Below are 19,019 nucleotides of genomic sequence, written 5' to 3'. Positions count from 1 at the left end.
ACGAAATCCCACAAACAAGGTCCAAAGAAGAATTTATTATATTATTAATTTGACAAACAGCTGTTAAATAAGGAAAATTAAGTTCAATACCAGCATTAGAGGAGGAACATGAAGGTGAAAGTTGGTTACAGAAGTGGTTATAGTAGAATATGAAACGCAGACATGATTCTTCTCTCTGTTTGATGGTCATACAGCGTTAGAAAGAGATCAAGACGTGTGAATTTTTTAACACGACCATAAGAGATTTTCACACTATTCAACGCAAACACAAATTAAAAAAAAATAAAATAAAAAAAATGGGTTGTTTTTAAAAATGAATGTTAACTTTATACCATAAATATTATCCACCGTCAGCATGTCTAAAAGATAATTCTTGCTGTTAATCCTGCTGAAGTAAGATACAATCATTTAGAAGTCTGAGTGGTTTTGAATGAGTCTTTAAAGGCGTCATCTACGTGCACGTGACTGTGTGTTTAAGAGTGATTGCAAAATGTGTCTAATATCATCCTCATCATGCCAAACATTACATAAATCTACAGCTGATAAAGTCAAAATATCAGGGGTCGAAAATGAAAAACAAATACGAGTGTTATATTAAACATTATGCAGCATGTTCTTAGCCAAGAGGGTAAGGTTTCATCATTTTTCTAGACAACGTAATGAGTGAATGAAATCTAAGGCTTACTAGATCACTACATAAAGATCACTCTCAGAAATTCTGATCAAAAAGCTACTGAAGTCAGGGTTCAGAGATTGTTTATATAACTGCTCCGAAGAGGGCTCACAACATTCATGTTTTTATAGCAACAGCTTCACTGACCTCCACGGTGGATGAATGGAGTGATTCAGATCAATGATAACACACGATCAGTACTCAGAACGTAACACCACGGCAGAAGTACCCTGTGTTCAAATCACATCATGTTATCAAGAATAACAGCAATCATCTCGGGCATCCAGCAAAGAAACTGAGAGTCTGTAAGAGAGAAGCACTTGTAAAGTGCACTTGCATTAACTCCACTGCAAAGCACAAAAGATGAACTAATTTAAAGTATGTGCACAACCATCAAGAGATTTAAGACATGCTGAATGATTGCAAAAGCTAGAAAAAAAAAAAAAGGAAACATTTCTGGTTAATCAGCTTTAAAGCAAATAAAAGGCTTTCAAAGTGTAAAGGAGGTGTGTGTTTGCATCCCAAAGGCGGCATAGCATTAGTAACTCATGGCATCAGGGGCCAACTGTAGAAATGCCCTTATACATTCACATGAACATGTGTTATGATTCATGACATGCTGGGAGTAAAACTGTACACTACACTTGCCATTCCAAGTGGTTTGATCTGTACGATGTCAGGATAAAATATGAGGTAGCTCATTCATTTGTACTTATCTCGGGTTGGGTCTGTTTAATTTGAGACACCAGATATCTGTTCAGCTCGCCATCCTCCATTTACACAAAACAGCTGCACATATTCGGGCTGCGGACACCATGTCGACACAGCCGTGCAGCTACAGATCAAGTGGTACCATGCAAAAAGAGCCATCACACAGAAAGATTGTCATTCTCAGTTTGTAGTCAGAAACTGATTTTGAGAAATAGCACAGACAAGAGAAAGTTGTAGACTTTCAATCCAGTGATGATTTTGGGCTGAAGGCTAATTGACATAAAACAAACTTTGTGTGGAGTGGAACAATGAAAGTGGTATCTTAACATTAGCACCTGCATAGTTTATTCTCTTCCCAAAGCATCTCTCACAACATGGATACAAATTCTGTTACAAAATGAAGATGTTTTTTTTGTTGTTTTTTTTTAAACAAATGTGTTAAAATAGAATAAACAATAAAAACAATTTAATCTGTGCAATGTTTTATTCTACAGTTTTATCCAGAGCTAAAAGCCATTGTTTTCAACAAGACAAAAATGAATCGACAAAAATAACCGGAAAAAAGAAACGGGTCCCTGGGTGAAGCTTCTGAAGCCACGACAGAGTGGATGGTTGTAGGTGCGAGGAGCCCCGAAAAGATTTGTGAAACATGTCAACCGGCCCACAAGCTACCTAAATGTGCTGAGTAGAGCCAGAAAGCACCGATCAACAACAGCCACCTAATAAAGTAGACCCACAGATAGACTAAATGAAAATGCTGTTCACTAAGAAGACCCCTGCAAATACTCCAACATCAGCGGTTTCTCACCACAGGTCAGGCAGTGGAGTGGCAGAGAGTCGACAGCGAGCGTGTAGGTAGTGGGACAGTGAGGGCAGTGACTCCTGGCAGCCCTGTGACGCACCACTGACCTGCACATCTGGGTGATAGCTCAATCTGTGGCCATTTCCAAACCAAGTCCACGTGAAAAGAATCCTTTTCCTAACATATAATTTGTTGAATCATACATATTTTTTTTTCATAGAATTTTGTATAGGTTATATAAAAGGCTCTATTTGAATTTCACCTAAAGCAAACAACCAATGCAGGTGTCATTTCCCGAGGTCCTTTAATTGTCTGTTTTTTAGAACGTTTGGGCAATCTGGGGTGAGCATACAGGTTTCCTCCCCCTCTTCCTCTGAAGGAGAGGACGGTTACTTAGTGAGACGACAACAGCCGGGCAAATTACGCCCCCTCCCCATCTGTGGTGATGGCCTCCATGCGAAGGTGCAGACAGCAGACAGGCGAGTCTTTACATCCAGAAACGCAGTCATTTAAACGCCTGGATGGCTCGGCTCAGTGGAGTCCTCACCAGCTTCAGGTGTCCATGCTCCCTGTGACCCTCTGCCCTGCCCCATCCCCAGCGCACTGAGTGCACACCCTGAGGGTCAATCTTCCAGCAGGTCTCTGTCCAGATCCATGAAGGGCTCATCAATGTAGCTCGCTATGGCACACAGAGAAGTCCTGTCTGAGCCCAGCAGCACTGACACCGTCTCCTTCCAGTAGCTGAAGGGGATACAGGAGCTCTGAGAGGAGGGAAACCACAATTAGACTTCTAAACCTCATTTACTGCTTTTTATTGACAAGTTGTCTTTGTTAGCTCACTTACCACAGTATCTGATGAGCTACGAGCTTGTGTGTTGGATCAGTACTAAGTCTCACATGTAACTATTGCTACAAACAACAAAATGTTTGGGGTTGTGTATATACTTGTCAAAACATTATAAAACATTGATATTTTTGGTCACTTGGGGGCAGTGGAACAAGCAAAAAGTTGTTACAGCTAACAGGTTAGCAAACAGTTGCCTATTTACACATCCAGCAGACACACAGATACATTAACATGAATTTGAAGTCACATTTCTTACTACTTGGTGACTGTAAGTCTAATATTCACTCTCCTTTAAGCTCTGGTTGGGTATTCACCAAATTCTAAGAAAAATTTCTGGCTCTTTAGTGGTAAATTCTCCACTATGTTCACCAGCTAGTCACCAGCTTTGTCCGTCACAGTGGATTTAGCAGAACTTTTTCCAATAACGGCTGCCTGCTGCAGATACAAGCAACACTGATGAGCATGAAGAACAAAAAGTAACAACAACAAAACAATAAAAATAAAGTTAAAAACTATAAAACCAAACTAATGAGCGAAAAATGCCAAAATGCTGTGTAGAGCTACAGAGTTGATCATCACTTGTTTTCACTACCAGTGAGCCGTTTCACGTTAGTAAATTAGCTCTTTAAAAAAAAAAAAAAATACTGATTAATGTATCTTTAATGAAAGGTTAAGAAGTGCAAAGTATGAAACGGTCACCAGTGGGGGATGTGCATTACCTTACCTGACAGCCAGTCACTAGCTTACACTAATATCATCCATCAGTTTTATTAAAGTAAGACAAATATATAATAATTGTGTAATAATATACTGTGTCACATTGATTATTCATAAATTAACAATGTCATTACTTGTATTGCTGAATTGTATTACTACAATTGAACTATTATTGTATTACTGCAAACATTAATTAGTTGTATCCTTGTCTGCTTTCCCTCAAAAAGAGAGATGATTCAGGAAATTTGGAGAATAGACAGCAATATGATTGAGATTTGCCTTTTTTTTCCTCCATCTCCACCGTCTTTACACACTTGCTTCTGCTTGCTGTCGCTGTAAGAATGGAGCTTTTAGAAGATACTTGTGACTCTTGCTGCATTTTTAAAATAATGTGTCTCTTGGATTTTTCAAATTTTATTTTAACTAATGCTGCTGTCTAAACCAGTTGTACAAGCTTGTGTTCAACACGTCACTGTGACGCAGCAGTCAAAACACTTAAAGCCTTTGTTTTTTCCAGCATGCATAAATGTGATTTCCTTGTCAGGATGCTTTGAAAGTGTGACAGGAAAGCGACTGAAGGTAAACAGTCAGACACTGAGAGGGAACCCTCACGTCGTGCTGCTGACTTGCAGCTTGTGTGATGCAGCTGGTGTAGACGTTGGGTAAATGAAAACATTCACTGATGTTTCAGGTGTGTACAGAGAAGAGTGAGAGCTACTCACGTTCTCCAGACAGGTGCTGTCTTTGTCCTTGTTGAGGTAGTGACGCTGCCAGAAGCGCAGTAGGTTGTGGAAGTTGTTGAGCAGGCAGCCCGGGTACTTCTCAGCATACTCTTTCTCACGCAAGGCGTTGAGATAGAAGGGCAGTTTAGCCTTTCTTCTGGCCAGCATCAAGATGACCAAACTGGTGTTTAAACAGCTCACATTCTCCTGAAGGAAGGGGATGGATAGATTGATGAGTAATTCAACATTTTTTATCATGATTCTAACAAATAAAAAAAATCATTTAAATGTAAATTATAGCTGATACTATTTTAAGTTCACATCAAGACAGACCCTAAGTTATTAAATTCGTTAGTCAGACCTGTGTGAGCGTCTGTACGTTGATGATGTTGATCAGTCGGAAAAGGAAGGAGAGCCTGTTCTCAACTCTGGCCATGTAGGACAGCAGACAGCACTCAGACAGCACCTCCACCACTGTTGAGAAAATACCAAAATCAATGCTGAAAGACCTCATATCATAACATCATGGAACGGCACTTCAATTCATTTGAACAGATTTAAACTTTTTTTCTATTCTCGGGGTTTCTCTGTGTGGTCACTGTTTCATGAATGTTATGAGCAATATGAGCAACTTTTGACAAAATGTATTGCTTAACTTTCCTTTTAAATCACAAAGTTCTTCAGGACTTTACAAAACAAGAATAAACACAGGACAAAAACCCAACATCTACATCCACAATCAATTACAAATGATGTGTTGATATTTCATTAAAATCTACTTCAAATGTTCTCTAATGAACTGCTTAAAATGTGTAAAAAAGTTCCATTTCTGTTCACCTTTGACATCTTCAGTTTGGCTCTCAAAGCGGTCCAATGACAGAACAATGCAGCGCACCAGCATGTTAGAGTCCACCAGAGAGCTGTTGATCTGCGTCAGGAAGGTCTGAAACTGTGATGAGAAATCATGTTGTACATTACACACACTTGTTCACACACTACATAAGTTGACAGATAGCTGTAAAATGTTATTTTGTTAGGCCCAGATATACAACATTTTTTTTAATTTAAAAAGGGTATACAGGGTGCACAAGTACTGTATACCTTCTCTGGAGTGTTAACGTATTTGTTGAATCTTTTGAAGGCATCAATGTTGAACTTCATGAGCTCTCCAAGCAAATCAAAGTAGCTCTGCAGGACATCTCTGGATGTACAGCCACTATCTATGATGCAGAACAGGATGTGCTGTCGAGGGAAGAAAGGAGAAATTGAGCCATTCATTCAAAGTGGACTGTCGTCATGGAGGATATAAAAACTATCTGTTGTGGGTTTTACTATTGATTTTACCTCTAGTAGTCCCCTCTTCAGAAGGAACATTTGGTCTGCATAGGAGGTGGCTCCTCTGAGAAAACTTTCCACTGCCCTCGCCTGCCAGAATCTACATATACGTCAGAAAGAGTCAGCAAAGCCATGAAAAGCAGAACTAGAGACGAATCTTGCGAAATCTTTTCAAAAACAGTTGAGAGCCTGCTGCTTTAATATGTGGATGTTTGACTTCCTTCAGGAAGCCTGACACCTAAAAGATCACCATCTTGGCCTACATGAAACTGACCTAAAGGACGAGTCTGGAGGCTCCCTCTTCATGACAGTGAGGAGGCGCGTGAGGAGGCCCTTCTTCCCGTCACACACTAAGCTTCTGTCTGTGTTGACCAGAGCTTCTACCTCGGGGATGTTAGCCTTCATGGATATGGCACTCAGTTCATTCAGCTCCTGGCTATTCAACAGGAGGTACTTGTTCCTGAAAGACAGGCAACACGTTTAAAAAAAAAAACAAACATAACGTAAAAAGGACAAGTCAGATCCATGGTAAGTGAATTAAGAGTCGCTTACTCATGGTGATCACTGAAACTCTGGAGTAACCGCAAGAACTGGATTTTGAAGGATATTTCCTGCACAATAAGAAAAAAACAGAGAGTTAACAGTTATGTTTAATTTGAAAAAGTTTCATTTAACTGCCAAAAGTCGGTTTCCAAGAGTGTTGTGTCAAAAGTTCATACTGGACTACAGTCGCAGTTCTCGTTCTGGCCGTGCACCACATGATTCGAAGCAGTGTATTTCCTCCAGATCAGCTTGTCAAACAGGTTATTGAGTCCCGGGATGAGACGGAACTCAGCCAGCATCTTGTGAACCTGTGCGGAGACACAATACAGGCGTCGGTAAAACAAACAGCCCTGCAAGCATAAATCCCAAGCAATGAAGACATCTGTGCTGTGAAGTACCTGGTTCCTCTGTCGCCCCATGAGAAGGACACACAGCACATAGAGCACTTCCACTTTATACATGATCTCATGGACGATCTTCATAGACTGGGGCAGTCGATGTCTCAGAGGGCTGGTGGCCAGGGAACTCTCATCTGATGATTCTGAAGGTGCAGAATAAAAATAGTTTTAAGTAAAAAGTTCTTAGGATTTAAGCAGCATGAGGAACTAGCAGCACAAGAGACTGTTGTCTCACCTGTACTGCTTTGTTCAGCCTCCTCAGTCGCCATCTGCATGAGGGCGTCCAGCACCAGAGCGTTGTCCAACCATGTGTACCAGTCCTCCAGCTCCTGCAGGAAGTTAGCTCCTGTGGCCTCAGACACCTTTCTGGTGGCCAGTTTACACAGCCGCTCAATGAAGCCCGGGATGTTCAGCAGGGTTACTGTTGGAAAATGCAGTGTGACAGTTCACTTTACTGATCCGTTCTTTTGCATTGGAACAGCAAACATTATGTAGTACACTTGAGCTCTGTACTGTGAAGGCAGCGTACCCTGGTTGACCTCCGCCCGCGATGGGCTGGCATTGCGTTTCTGCTGGGCATTTTTTGCCAACAGAGTGTGCTTGTCATCATTTCCTACATCAGGTTCTGAGATGGTGACAGACAGGATGCGGCAGAAGTTGGCCAGCTGTTGTTGGTCGAAGCTCTGAACCAGACCTGACAGGTTGGGGATGCCCTCTAAGTGGATCATCTCCTTAAAAAAAAAACAACACATGGATTGTTACCAAACTGAAAGTAAATTGAAGGTTCATTTTTAAATAATCTCAAGATTACTTCCTTGGGCCCAGCACATATTTCATACAAGGTATGCCTACGCCAATGCAAGCATGTGAGATACACAAGTTTTCTGCGTTGATAGAGCAGCTAACACATGTTCATCAGCTTCTCTGGGGCCAGTGTGGTTATTAAGCATTAATCCACACGGGAGAAGAACAGTCACTGTAATGCTAGAGCCCTTAAAAATGGTCACAGAGAAGGAAATGTTCGTTTTTGTGCACTAAATTCTCCACAGCTGCAGTAAGAGTTTTTCAAAAAGAAAGCAGAATGTAAGATCCAGGATGTTTTAGACTTTCCAATGTACAAAAACTTTTACAGGATAGGGAATGTCTTTGCTAGTTTCACTTTCAGCAAGGTTTTATCCTCATTTAGTGTCCCTTCCTGTAAAGCATAATTATGTGAAGGAGATCTTCACATCACATGACATATTTTTAACTTCACATTTTTTCAATGCAAGTCTTTGAAGAATGTTCGCTGCCCTTTGCTTTGCGTAATGCATACCTTATGAAGAATGCAACTTGCCTTAAAGAAGAATAGTACTTATTGTTATACTTGTCATGGTGCTGCAGTGGTTATATCATATATGTAGGCATTTAAAATTAATTTAAAATGTCATCTGTCATAGCACCACTGCAAATGATACAGACATGCTGTGCATAGCAGTAATCAGACTGTAATTATACACACAATGCACTAACATGCCATCATGTTGTGATAAAAAGTGGGGAGGTGGTCTTCACCTGGAAATATCTTTTCTAAATAACAAAATATTATCTGTCATAATTACTAAAAAGAAGAGGATGTCATTTTGTCAAACTGGTCCAATTAACATGACCCGAACCAGAAATACAACAAAACACAAAGCAGCTCAATTTGTGCAATCTCCATGTAGCTCTCATGTGCAGAGAATGAAGTTGAACTGATCAACTCTCACCTTTGAGAAGGTGAACAAGCAACAACTGGATTGTCAGCAAACCTTCCACAGATAAACATCACAAAACCTTACAGGAGTAGCATAATTTAAACATTTAAAAGATTTAAAACACCTCAAAAATCACAAAAATAACTGTGTGTCGGCATTCAAGAGAACATAAGAAGAAAGCAAAAGGACATTGTTTGCCGATCAATCTGTTAGATTACAATTTTTCATGATACAGAGCAAAGCAAAGACAGTGACGCATTTTAAAAAGTTAAAGAATAATGAGAGAAATTGAATCTTAGCACAGCATGATTCTAAAATGAAGGCATGAGTGTAACATTAAGGTGTTAGCAGCTCTGCCAGGCACAAATATTCTGGCATTAGAGATGTCTGTACATGGACACCAGAGCCGGCAGATTACAACATAAATTAATGTGCAAAGCAGAAGTTAAAAGGTTTTTTATTTTTACAAAACAAAAACAAAAAAAAAATCAGATTAGTAATCAGTTTGGCTATTTTTTTTTTTTTACACTTTTCACTTTTTAAGGCAAACACCGGCTTGCCAAATGTGTCACACTCTAGTCACTTCAAAGTCATTTCATTGGCCTTTTAACTCTGGAGTAAACATGGCCATAAACAGAGTTTACATGCTTCTGCTGAGGATTTAATCCATGTTTAACTCTGACCTTTTTGACTCCAAGAATATCTTCAATTAGAGTAGCAGTCTGTAGGAAGGTCTTCTTGTTTGTCATCAGGGTGAAGAGAAACAAAACAAAGTCGTCCCTCGCTGCCAGGCTCTTTGTGACCCCCTCCGTCTGTCAATTAAAAGGAAGACATTTGCAAGTAAATTAAATCACGTCTGTTTTGAGACAATCTAACAGCACAAACCTGCAAGGAAAATACATTTAGTTATGTACTAAACTGAAGCAAGGTATGATGCACCTCTGACATTTCTGTGGTACGTAGAAAATGTAATAGGATACTTACACATATACAACAGTTGTAGAGAACACTAAGGCTGTCCTTGACCAAGTCATCATTCACTGTTGTAACAGAAACAGACATTAGTCTAATTATGACAACGTTTCATGAAATTCAAGTCAATTATCATGTAAACATGTTTTAAATCCCCAATAAAGGAAAGAAATGTGCACAGATGTGATGTCAATCCTTCTTACTTTTGGGTTTTTTCTTCTGCATAGTTAGTGTGGGTCTCATCAAGATCTCCACAAGCAGCTTCAGGGAAACAGGAAAATGAGTATTCAGTGCTGTGAGTCAATACTGTTTTTATTTCAACACTGTCTCAGTATGAGCTGTACTGCATACGAGAACTGACTCTCCAGAGGTAACAAGCTTCATTGTCTGAGTCCAATTATAACAGATCATGGAGCACTAAGAATGTCAAACTTACATCAACTCCACCAAAGAGGTCAAAGGTGTACGTGTTGGGGAAGGTGGATTCCTGAGCGGTCTTCCTGTCCTCTGTGACAAAAGACATGGCCTCCATGGAGAGCTGGGATGATAACACCTGACAAAAAGAGAGCCCGCATGTACTTTACATCACCCAGGCTCCACAAGTGAACCATTCAGCGAGACGTGACTGAAAACAGTGATGCCACAGGCTCATTGTTGGATGGACTGGTGCTGTGTGGTTACCTTAAGAAGGCTGTGGGCATGAGAGAGGTCACTGTTGGGATGGCTGCTCTCGTAGAGCTTCTGCAGCAGAGTAGGGATGCCATTCCACTTGGCTCGTTTATCTCTCTCCTGGAGCAGGCCTCCTGGGAGCTGCAACACACAATCAGAGGTAAGCCGAATTAGTACAATGCACACTGAAAAATTTATATTTTGCATCAGGAGTTCAGACTGGTTTTAAAAGGTCTAGTTTTTGCCTGTATGCGCTGTAGTCAGGCTGAAATCTGCAGGACAATTCATACCAGATTTAGGCCTAAATGGCACATTTCATGTGGCGGAAACATGAACAGATAACCTTCCTTCCCAGAAAAATGGGTTTAACTTTAAACATAAAAGGCCCCAGAGGGTAGTTGGGGTTGTGAGTCATATTGGAGTTGAGCCACATCTCAGGTCAACAAAGGGAACTAAAAGCAAAGTTTTTTGTTTTTGTTCTTTTTTTATTCCAGTGGTAATGTATGTAATTCCCTATGCAGTTAGCCATAATGCTGCTACAGGCAGCTAGTTCCACTGTTTACTTTTGTTCAGACTCACAACTTTTGAAGCGAGTCATGTAAAAATCATGTTTATTTCTAAAGCAGTAGGAGGCTGACAGAGATTGTCTCAATAACTGTCATGCTACGCGAGGCCTCGTTCACCCAAATCTCAATCTGAATCTCCAGAATCTCAACAACGGAGCTACCTGGGTAGCTAGCGAGCTGTACCCAGTATGCCATTTGGCAGTGTAATTTTATAAATGTACAATTATTAGTGTTACAAATTGTTTATGTGTCACACATTGTTGTGTTAAAGAGAGTTAGTTGTGAATTATTAATTGTTGTATAAAGTTATAACTGTTAGTAAGAAGGTTATGCAGTTAATAGGGGTCCCCTCTCAATATACTCTACACAGCTCCCCCTGACTGTAGCGCTCTTCACTGTGATTATATATTTCGCCACCTATTGAAAAGTTGCAGCAATTATTTCAGCTATGAATTGGTATGGCAGTATATGAAAAATTCATATTGTATGGGAAATTAAAACTGGTATACCAGATGAGTCAGTATACTGCACAGCACTATGTGTACATAATTTAAAACATACAGTGCACCATGTTCGACTGGCGGGACAGAGACAGGGTGATGGGATGGGAGAAAATAGTTTCCTTTCAGATAAAGTATTCACTTAACTTCTTTTATACATCTACATGTGTGTATGTATGTATGTTTACAGGGTGTGGGTATGCATATATATGTATATCTATCATTATTATTGTTGCTTTTGCTGTATTTTTAATTTTTAACTTTAATGTAGCTTTTAGAGATATTTTGTTTGTACCTGCTGTTGGTGTCCTTTCAGTTTTTATCTATTTGTTTGCTGTTTTTGTGACTATCTATCTATAAAACCCATTGGAGTGCCTTTCAGGGATGTCTGTTAAAGAAATAATAAAAATCATAATTGAGGGGGAAAAAATCCAGATATTAATAAACATACATTTATTTCTCTCAAGGAAACAAGCTGTTTTCCAAACGGGACAGAAGAAGCGGCCTGTTTGAGGGATGTTTTTGATGTTCTCTACTGCAGCTTTCATTAATGTGATGTGATGTGTCAGCAGCACTGACTTAACACCAGTGTGTTTTCAACAGTTTTCACATTGTGGCAGTTAAGTTAAACTTGTCAGATGCGACATTTTCAGTGTTATCAGGTATAGTAGAACCAGACAGAACTGCAGATACCAAGGAGCCTATAGACGATATTATAGGTTCCTTGACAGATGCCAAGTCTACTTCATGAAAAAAACACTTAATGAAGTGACGCAATATTGAAGATCCACTGTACAAATGGTTTTATTAGCTTTATAATTTGAGCCCTTAAGCTAACACTGAGTAAGTAGGTGAGATATTTGCTCGGTGGCTGTATGAGTCTAAATGTCAGGACAGGTGCGACGGTCATGGAGATTGATCAGAGTCAAAACAGTTGACGTAGACTAACGTTAGCGTTGTATCAAAACTAACCGTACAAACAATGTTCTCCAAAGTTACAAATATCGTGCAAACGTTTACTAGTGTAGAAATAAAAATAAACTTGTTCGCTTGTCCAAACAGCTGTTGTGTCCATTTATGGAAACGATAGTTATTGTGGTTAGTGTGTCGTTACGTAATCGCCTGAGCTGTTCAGCTGGCTTAGCTAGCTGGCTGACATTAGCAAACGTTACTGTCATTAATTACGTGATTTAAGCACTTTCCAAAATTGACCTACGGACTGTCTTGTAGCACCGACACCACAATACCTGATTAACACAGTGACGGCCCGTCAAACTAGCGATTCGAGGCATTTTGTGTACCGTAGTTCCCCTGGCCTGTAATGCTAAGCTAACATGGAGCTAACAACAAAAGACCCACTTGAAGCGGAGCTTGCTACATACATTTGTTGTCGTGCTATCATCATTTGGCTTGTCAGCGAGCAAATATTATTATCCAGAACTCAATGGTATCAAAGTTTAACGTTTACATTCAATAAAATGTCCCACAATGTCGTAGCTAGCCGTAAAGCCAAAGCTGTAGGGAGCGACTACACCTTCAGTCAGGTCTCCGGGACAACGTCTTCGTTTTCAGGCAACATCCCGAGCGCAAGTCCCCGGTCTCAGGCTACCAACTTTCAGACGTCTTAACTGTCGAAACATGCGTCGTTTCTCTTACCTGTGTCCCTCGACTGAAACCCTGGCCAGTAATTTTACTGGCCGTGAACTTTGTGATGATATTGCTACTGCAATTTCTCCGTTTTCCTCCAGTACAAGGGGACTCGGACCCCAGAAGCGTCGCCATCATTTCTTCTTCCTGAACTGAAGTGCTCGGGCAGGAAGTGGAAGGCTTTGATGAATTATTGGAGGTAATTAAGCGGCATCTGCTGGCAGAGAAGCAGATAATGACAACAAAGTGATAAAAGTAGCTTATGATAGGGGAGAGGCAAAAATCATTCATTAGAAGAGCCATAAATAACACCAGGCAGAAGGAATGGGATACAGTCAATAAAGGGAGACATTATTAATATATCGTATAATATATAAATTAATATAATATACAGAAGTCAGGTCATGTTGAACAGTTTAAATGAGGATATCATAATTGCAGAGAGGAGGTGATCATTACACGATTAAGGTTCATGCAGGTTTTCATTCCACGTTACATATAATGGAGAAAAGTCAGTCCAGTCTGTGTCAGAGGTGATTCTCTGGAAGATGTACACATTATCATACACTGTAATAAATATAATCCAGAGAGGGAGATATTAAGAAAATGAGACAGAGTAGGAATGGAGTTTAAAATCATTACTGAACACAGGACAGGACTTCAGGGAAATCAGAATGGGGTTGATAGGTCATATAATACACGTAGGATTAGGAAATAGGGGTGTGATTTGTTTATTTATTTAGATTTTCTATAGACCAATCAGTATTCAGGTGATCTAATGCCATGAATCTACACACTCCGATACAGTAGATGGCGGTATGCACCTTTAAAGTTGGTCTGCGATCCACCAATAAACACAAAGAAGAAGAGAGGCATCTTTTTGTAAGAACCAAGGGCCCCCAATGATGTACACATTTTATATGTTTCTGACAATAACACACACATACACACACACACGCACACACACACACACACACATATATATAAGAAAGCACAGGCCAGACACGGTTTGTGTTAACGTGCTTATTTGTGTGTTGCTCATTTATTAAACAACAAACATATTTTATTGGATTCCAATTACATAACTGCACACTGCAATATAGTTCACTTAGACTATTACATTCAAACAGCATGTACATATAATTAGGTTATAATTTAAGAAACATTCACAATAATTAAATGTTTGATACCAAACAAGACCAAACAGAAAATGGTTCACTGGCTCTCAATTTTCTGCTCACATCTCCACTGTGTGCCTGTTTGGACACAAAAAAGCAGTCCACATACTGACATATCCTACAGTATGTCACAACTTTACACATTGTAGTGCCTCAGCCCTCCTGCTATCCCAGGGCGTTCCTCGAAGACCACATTGGGGCATGCAGACGACCTCTTCCACTGGATTGTCCAGACAGCAGGTGAGACAGGGCAGCATCTCGCTGCACTCTGTCAGCTTCTTTCTCCCCACACTGAACTGAATCATCTTTCCTCAAGTGTCCCAGCTATGATCATTATCTTCTGTCATTTGGAGATAGGAGCTGATGGCCTCCCTCAGCCCTTCGCTCACCAGAGAGTGGTCCGACTCTGTTCTCTTCCTCCTGAAGATCACAGACCTGGAGGAGATGGAGAAGGATTTTGAATTTGGTTATAAGGATATGACACAGTGTATTTTACAAAAACTTTTTTTTTTTTTTTTACTAATGTGTAAACATGGAAAGAGATTAAATGCTTGTATTTATATCTTCAGGTTCTCATTGGACATTAACAAGACAGAAAATGCACTGTATTGATTTATCGTAGGCTACACTGAACACTGATGTGCTTTTCCAGAAACACCCTGCTCTAACCCACAAAGTTATACCTGTTAGATAACTAGCACAACCACAGTTGTATCTGATGACCATTGACTGGATAAGTTGGGGATGAAGCCCTTTGCTCAAGGGCATCTCAACAGTGGATAATGAGAGAAAGGTGAGAACAACTCGTTCTCTGTTCTGGACATATTTATCCTGCCATTCAAAAGTCAGTTTCTTTAATCTTTGAGCCATAAATCAATTTAGATATTTAGACAAACTCACTAAATTGACCTAATTCTGCAACAAAATCACTATACAGTTGAATAAACATCTTTCTAACAGTGTCGACAAAAACTGAAAATAATAAGCTTCACTAAAATATATCAATTGTTTTACATCCAGGACACCACCAGGGGTTCACATAGTACAGTACAATAAGTAACAGAGTGACACCTTGTGGCAGTCATCAGTAGAAGCAAAGAAAGAAAGAGTTCACACCTGCTTATGTCCTTCCAGTTGATGGTAGGCCTCCGGGTGGTTGTTGGTATAGGCCTGGCTGTCTGTCTGGAGTTGTCTGAACCCTGGATGAAGCAAGGCTCTGTCAGCCGACAGCACAATCCATTTGCAGACTCTGTAAAAAAAAAAAAAAAGACTTGAATTAATTTCATTGCTTTGTCTTTTGTGTGTTTAGGCAAGTAACCATTGCATTAGATCCTCAGTACAAACCTGTATAGTGTTCCACCAGGTGACGCAGGGAGGGGAAGGTGAGTCCTGGAGATATGTAGACCCAGCCGTTTTGGAGGTGAGAGATGCGGTAGTGCTTCACACTGTCCAGGTACGAAGGGTTGGTTCTCCTCAGGACAGACAGCGTGTAGCCATCTAAAGACAGAAATAGCACACAGATGTAGCAGTTAAATTACACGGCTCGTAATTATGAACTGCAGGTCATTTAGCGGAGTAATTATCAATATTACTTAAATTAAGCCATTCCAATCATAAGCCTTATTATAATACAGTGTAACTACTACAAGAAAATTCTTTAAATAGTTGAACCTGCAGTCGAAACACCACGCTTCATATTTTAAGTTTCATTTTGTGTACTAAAGCTACAATGTTGGGCTCAGTGATTGAAGCATTCAGATCATTTTGTGTAACAATGTAAAAACACTCTGTACTCCAGTCCTGCATCAAAAGTAAAAGTACTGGTTGTGCAGAAAGTGTCTGATATATATGTTACATTATTAGACTCTGGCATTTTAATGTTGTAGCTGGTCAAAGCTGAACTAGTTTTAACTCCTTTATATATATTTAGTTTAGGGACTTTTCTCTAATTTTTGTATTCTGGAAAATAATAGTTAATTTAGTCTCTTTGGGACTCAAACTATTTTGAAATGAAACTATGTGGGAGGTCTAAAGGGTCTTTGGTGAAACTGCTAACAATCTGAAATGTGACAAGAGGCCCCGACTAGACACTGCTTTTGTGTCTCAAGCCAAAGAGATTTTTTTAAATAAATATATCACATTTGTAATAGTCTTAATCTGCAAAGTAACTAACTATAGCTGTAGTGTAGCAAATGAAGTGGAGTGAAAAGTACAATATTTCCCTCTGATATGTTGTGGAGTATAAAGTAGCGTAGAATGGAATTACTCAAGTAAAGTATAAGTACTTCAAATTATAATCCTTGAGTATTTCCCGCCACTGGTTTGGCTTGGATTGAACATGTTTATGATGCAATTCACAAAGAATAAAGAAAAAGGAAACAACTCTCTAACCTCTGTTTGTCTCTGACTCTCGGATCATGAAGGCTCCACTTATGTTATTGGGCTGCATGAGCAGCTCCACTGCTTTGTACCTGCTGATGCCGGCGAACAGCCAACTGAACAGAGAGAAGACAAAGAAGACTTTTAGACAAGTGCGACAGACAGACAGACAGACAGTATTGTCATGCAGATTTAAAAAAAAAAAAACAACTGTTGTTTTGAGGTTAGAAAAATCCCCTGGAACAATATCAGAGCACATTCCCCACTGGAGGAGGACTGAAACTATAGGAGGTAGATGCCTATGTCATGACACTAGAGACAACGAAAGTCTTGTTCCAAACATCTGTTGCCACTGAGGTAAAGTTCACCTACACCCTCCAGGAAACTCCCCGCCTTTCATTTCACTTTCGTCTCTTCTGCTTTCACACACGCACACACACACACACACACGCAGCAATAAGACTTGCATCTTAACACATCTTCATGATAGTTACTTACTTATATGTAACCTTGGCAGTGTAGTTGGTGGGAATGTAGCTCTCAAGATTTGTGGTAGTGGATCTCACCATCATAAAGTCACCATCACTGTTAGAGAGAATAAACAGTCATGACTGATTGTTTCTGTCAAGATGAAACAAGGGTGAAGGTGAAACATAAAGAGCTATATCACATACTCTGATATGATGACGAGTCTTTCCCCAATGCACATGGTCAGTTCTGTGTGACCGAAGGACGGGTAGTTGCAGAGGGACACAATCATGCTCTCCTGCGAGGCTGCAGAGAGGAAGGAGGAGATGTTAAAAAATTAAGTTCAGTTATTTACATTTTCCCTATTTTTTATTTTGTGTGTAGATATCTTGGAGATAAACTTACCTGGTGATACAGGTTCAGGTGGATTTTCTAAGCTTGTCAGGTTGGATCTACATCTGATGGGGCAGGTACCCATTTTCTTTGGCTTCTTGCTGATTTGAAGTTGCTCTTGTGGCAGAGAGATGGGGAGCATAATTAGAAAATCTTCAAAGACGCTCAATAACTCATGTTTATAATTTAATTATCTCCCTGGTTAACAGACTATGACTGCTTACAGGTATTGCAACAAAACCTAGATGATACAGGAAGGCGCCAAACCACAACAAGAGGTATTGATATCCTGTGTTAAATTTCCATGCTGCATGTATGCGAGGAATAAGATTTATTTTCCCATGAGAAATGAGATTTTATTCTTACTATATGATACAGACTATTTCTTCATACTAGCAGCAGTAAGGCCAGAAATTGTCTTAAATAAAAAAAAACATTTAATCCATAAGGCATGGTCATTGCTAAGTGAAAATAATAGATATTTTATATAATACAAGTGATTCAGGCAATGAGTTTATTAATATTCTGGAGGTACAAGTCAGATCAGTGAACTAGAAAAAAAAAAAGAAAAGCAAAAAGATTCTCATCAGAGTAAGAAAAAATACTCACCTCTTTCAATTCTTGTATTTAAAATGTTCGTCCCAGAGGTTAGTCCGATCCTTCCCAGAGCAACAGATATATTCCAAGTCTTCTTGTCCAAAGATGCCCGTCTGCCTTCAGAACACACACACGGATGCTTGAAATATATGTGAAAGCTCAGGTTTCTACTCAGTCCTGCTGATCAATCTGAATGACTCCTCTGCTCTCTTCCCATGAAGACTGCTATGTTTTTGCAGCTGTTTATTGGGGGTTTGCTGGCTTAAGAGACGTGGCTTCCTGCATGGCCTTTATGTATGTCACCCGGCAGCAGCTTCCTGTGACGCCTGAGATCATGACATCCTGACTCAGAACAGCTTGTGTTGATCGCTCTGATGCAAAGTTGTTTTTTTTTCAAGTGGAGCTTAATAGTGCATCACTTGTTTATGGAATGTATTGTAGGTCTACGTAAGCAGGTTTTACATCTACTTGTATGTGCATCATGTGGTTTGACGTAGTGGGTAGGAGTGGTGACACAATTTCACAATGATAGTTTGTGTAAATTCTACAAGACTACATCTGATCTGACTATGTTTTTGCAGCTGATTCTGATGACTGATTCGAGGGAAACGCTGACCAAGTGCTTTGCCAAGTGTTCTCATTACATTCAGCTTTTGTCAGTCATCTTAAAATGTTGCCATTGAAGTTCACATCAGATAACAGTTAAACCTCAGCTGGAGCATGACAAAGCTTCCCCCTGCCAGCCTACTCCTGTCTTGATTTATCAGACGCAGGTTCATCCATCATGCTGACACTGCAGAGTCAACAGTGGAACAATATGACTGGAAATAAGGTCATTATGAACAATATAACCAGTATTCGTGTGAATCATTTGGGTGTTAAAAGAGCAAAGAACATTAACAATTGACTTTTAAAATCAGTCATTTATTCAGGGATAGTACAGCTTTAAGCGGTGCATATTCATTGACGTCGGGGATGGCTGCAAGAATTTGAATTACTGATGCTATTAAGAATTTAACAAGGCTGAGAAAATCTCCTCTTGTTCTAGTCTTTAAACAGATGTACTAAGAATCTTTATCAGTGTGGAGTAGATTAATGCTGAAACCACTGAGAACTGCCTGATAACGCAGATGGAATGAAACATTTTATCTTATCATCATGGCAGA

At 39.8% G+C, this 19,019-nt stretch overlaps 2 protein-coding genes across 2 annotated transcripts; both read right to left on the bottom strand.

Moving 5' to 3' along the window:
- Window positions 1-16: 16 nt before the first annotated feature.
- trpc4apa (transient receptor potential cation channel, subfamily C, member 4 associated protein a) lies at window positions 17-13,006 on the bottom strand. The gene is made up of 18 exons (XM_067588207.1): window positions 12,848-13,006; window positions 10,138-10,266; window positions 9,893-10,009; window positions 9,660-9,717; window positions 9,469-9,524; window positions 9,168-9,296; window positions 7,278-7,479; window positions 6,984-7,169; window positions 6,749-6,891; window positions 6,527-6,658; window positions 6,360-6,418; window positions 6,082-6,267; window positions 5,817-5,907; window positions 5,574-5,714; window positions 5,310-5,421; window positions 4,834-4,946; window positions 4,473-4,679; window positions 17-2,947 (listed from the first exon to the last, which is right to left on the bottom strand). Exons 1-18 carry the CDS (start codon window positions 12,974-12,976, stop codon window positions 2,810-2,812), a joined length of 2,328 nt encoding a protein of 775 aa, XP_067444308.1. The 5' UTR covers window positions 12,977-13,006; the 3' UTR covers window positions 17-2,809.
- An 840-nt stretch (window positions 13,007-13,846) lies between these two features.
- sla2a (Src like adaptor 2a) lies at window positions 13,847-18,133 on the bottom strand. Its single transcript, XM_067588201.1, has 8 exons — window positions 17,866-18,133; window positions 17,269-17,373; window positions 17,070-17,169; window positions 16,894-16,980; window positions 16,408-16,511; window positions 15,361-15,513; window positions 15,133-15,265; window positions 13,847-14,451 (listed from the first exon to the last, which is right to left on the bottom strand). The coding sequence occupies exons 2-8, from the start codon at window positions 17,339-17,341 to the stop codon at window positions 14,328-14,330; spliced, it is 774 nt and encodes a 257-aa protein (XP_067444302.1). The 5' UTR covers window positions 17,342-17,373; window positions 17,866-18,133; the 3' UTR covers window positions 13,847-14,327.
- Between the last annotated feature and the right edge of the window lie 886 nt (window positions 18,134-19,019).

This window comes from Thunnus thynnus, chromosome 4 (genome assembly GCF_963924715.1).
Source record: "Thunnus thynnus chromosome 4, fThuThy2.1, whole genome shotgun sequence".
Lineage (NCBI taxonomy): Eukaryota > Metazoa > Chordata > Actinopteri > Scombriformes > Scombridae > Thunnus > Thunnus thynnus.
This window is presented reverse-complemented; position numbering and strand designations above follow the sequence as displayed.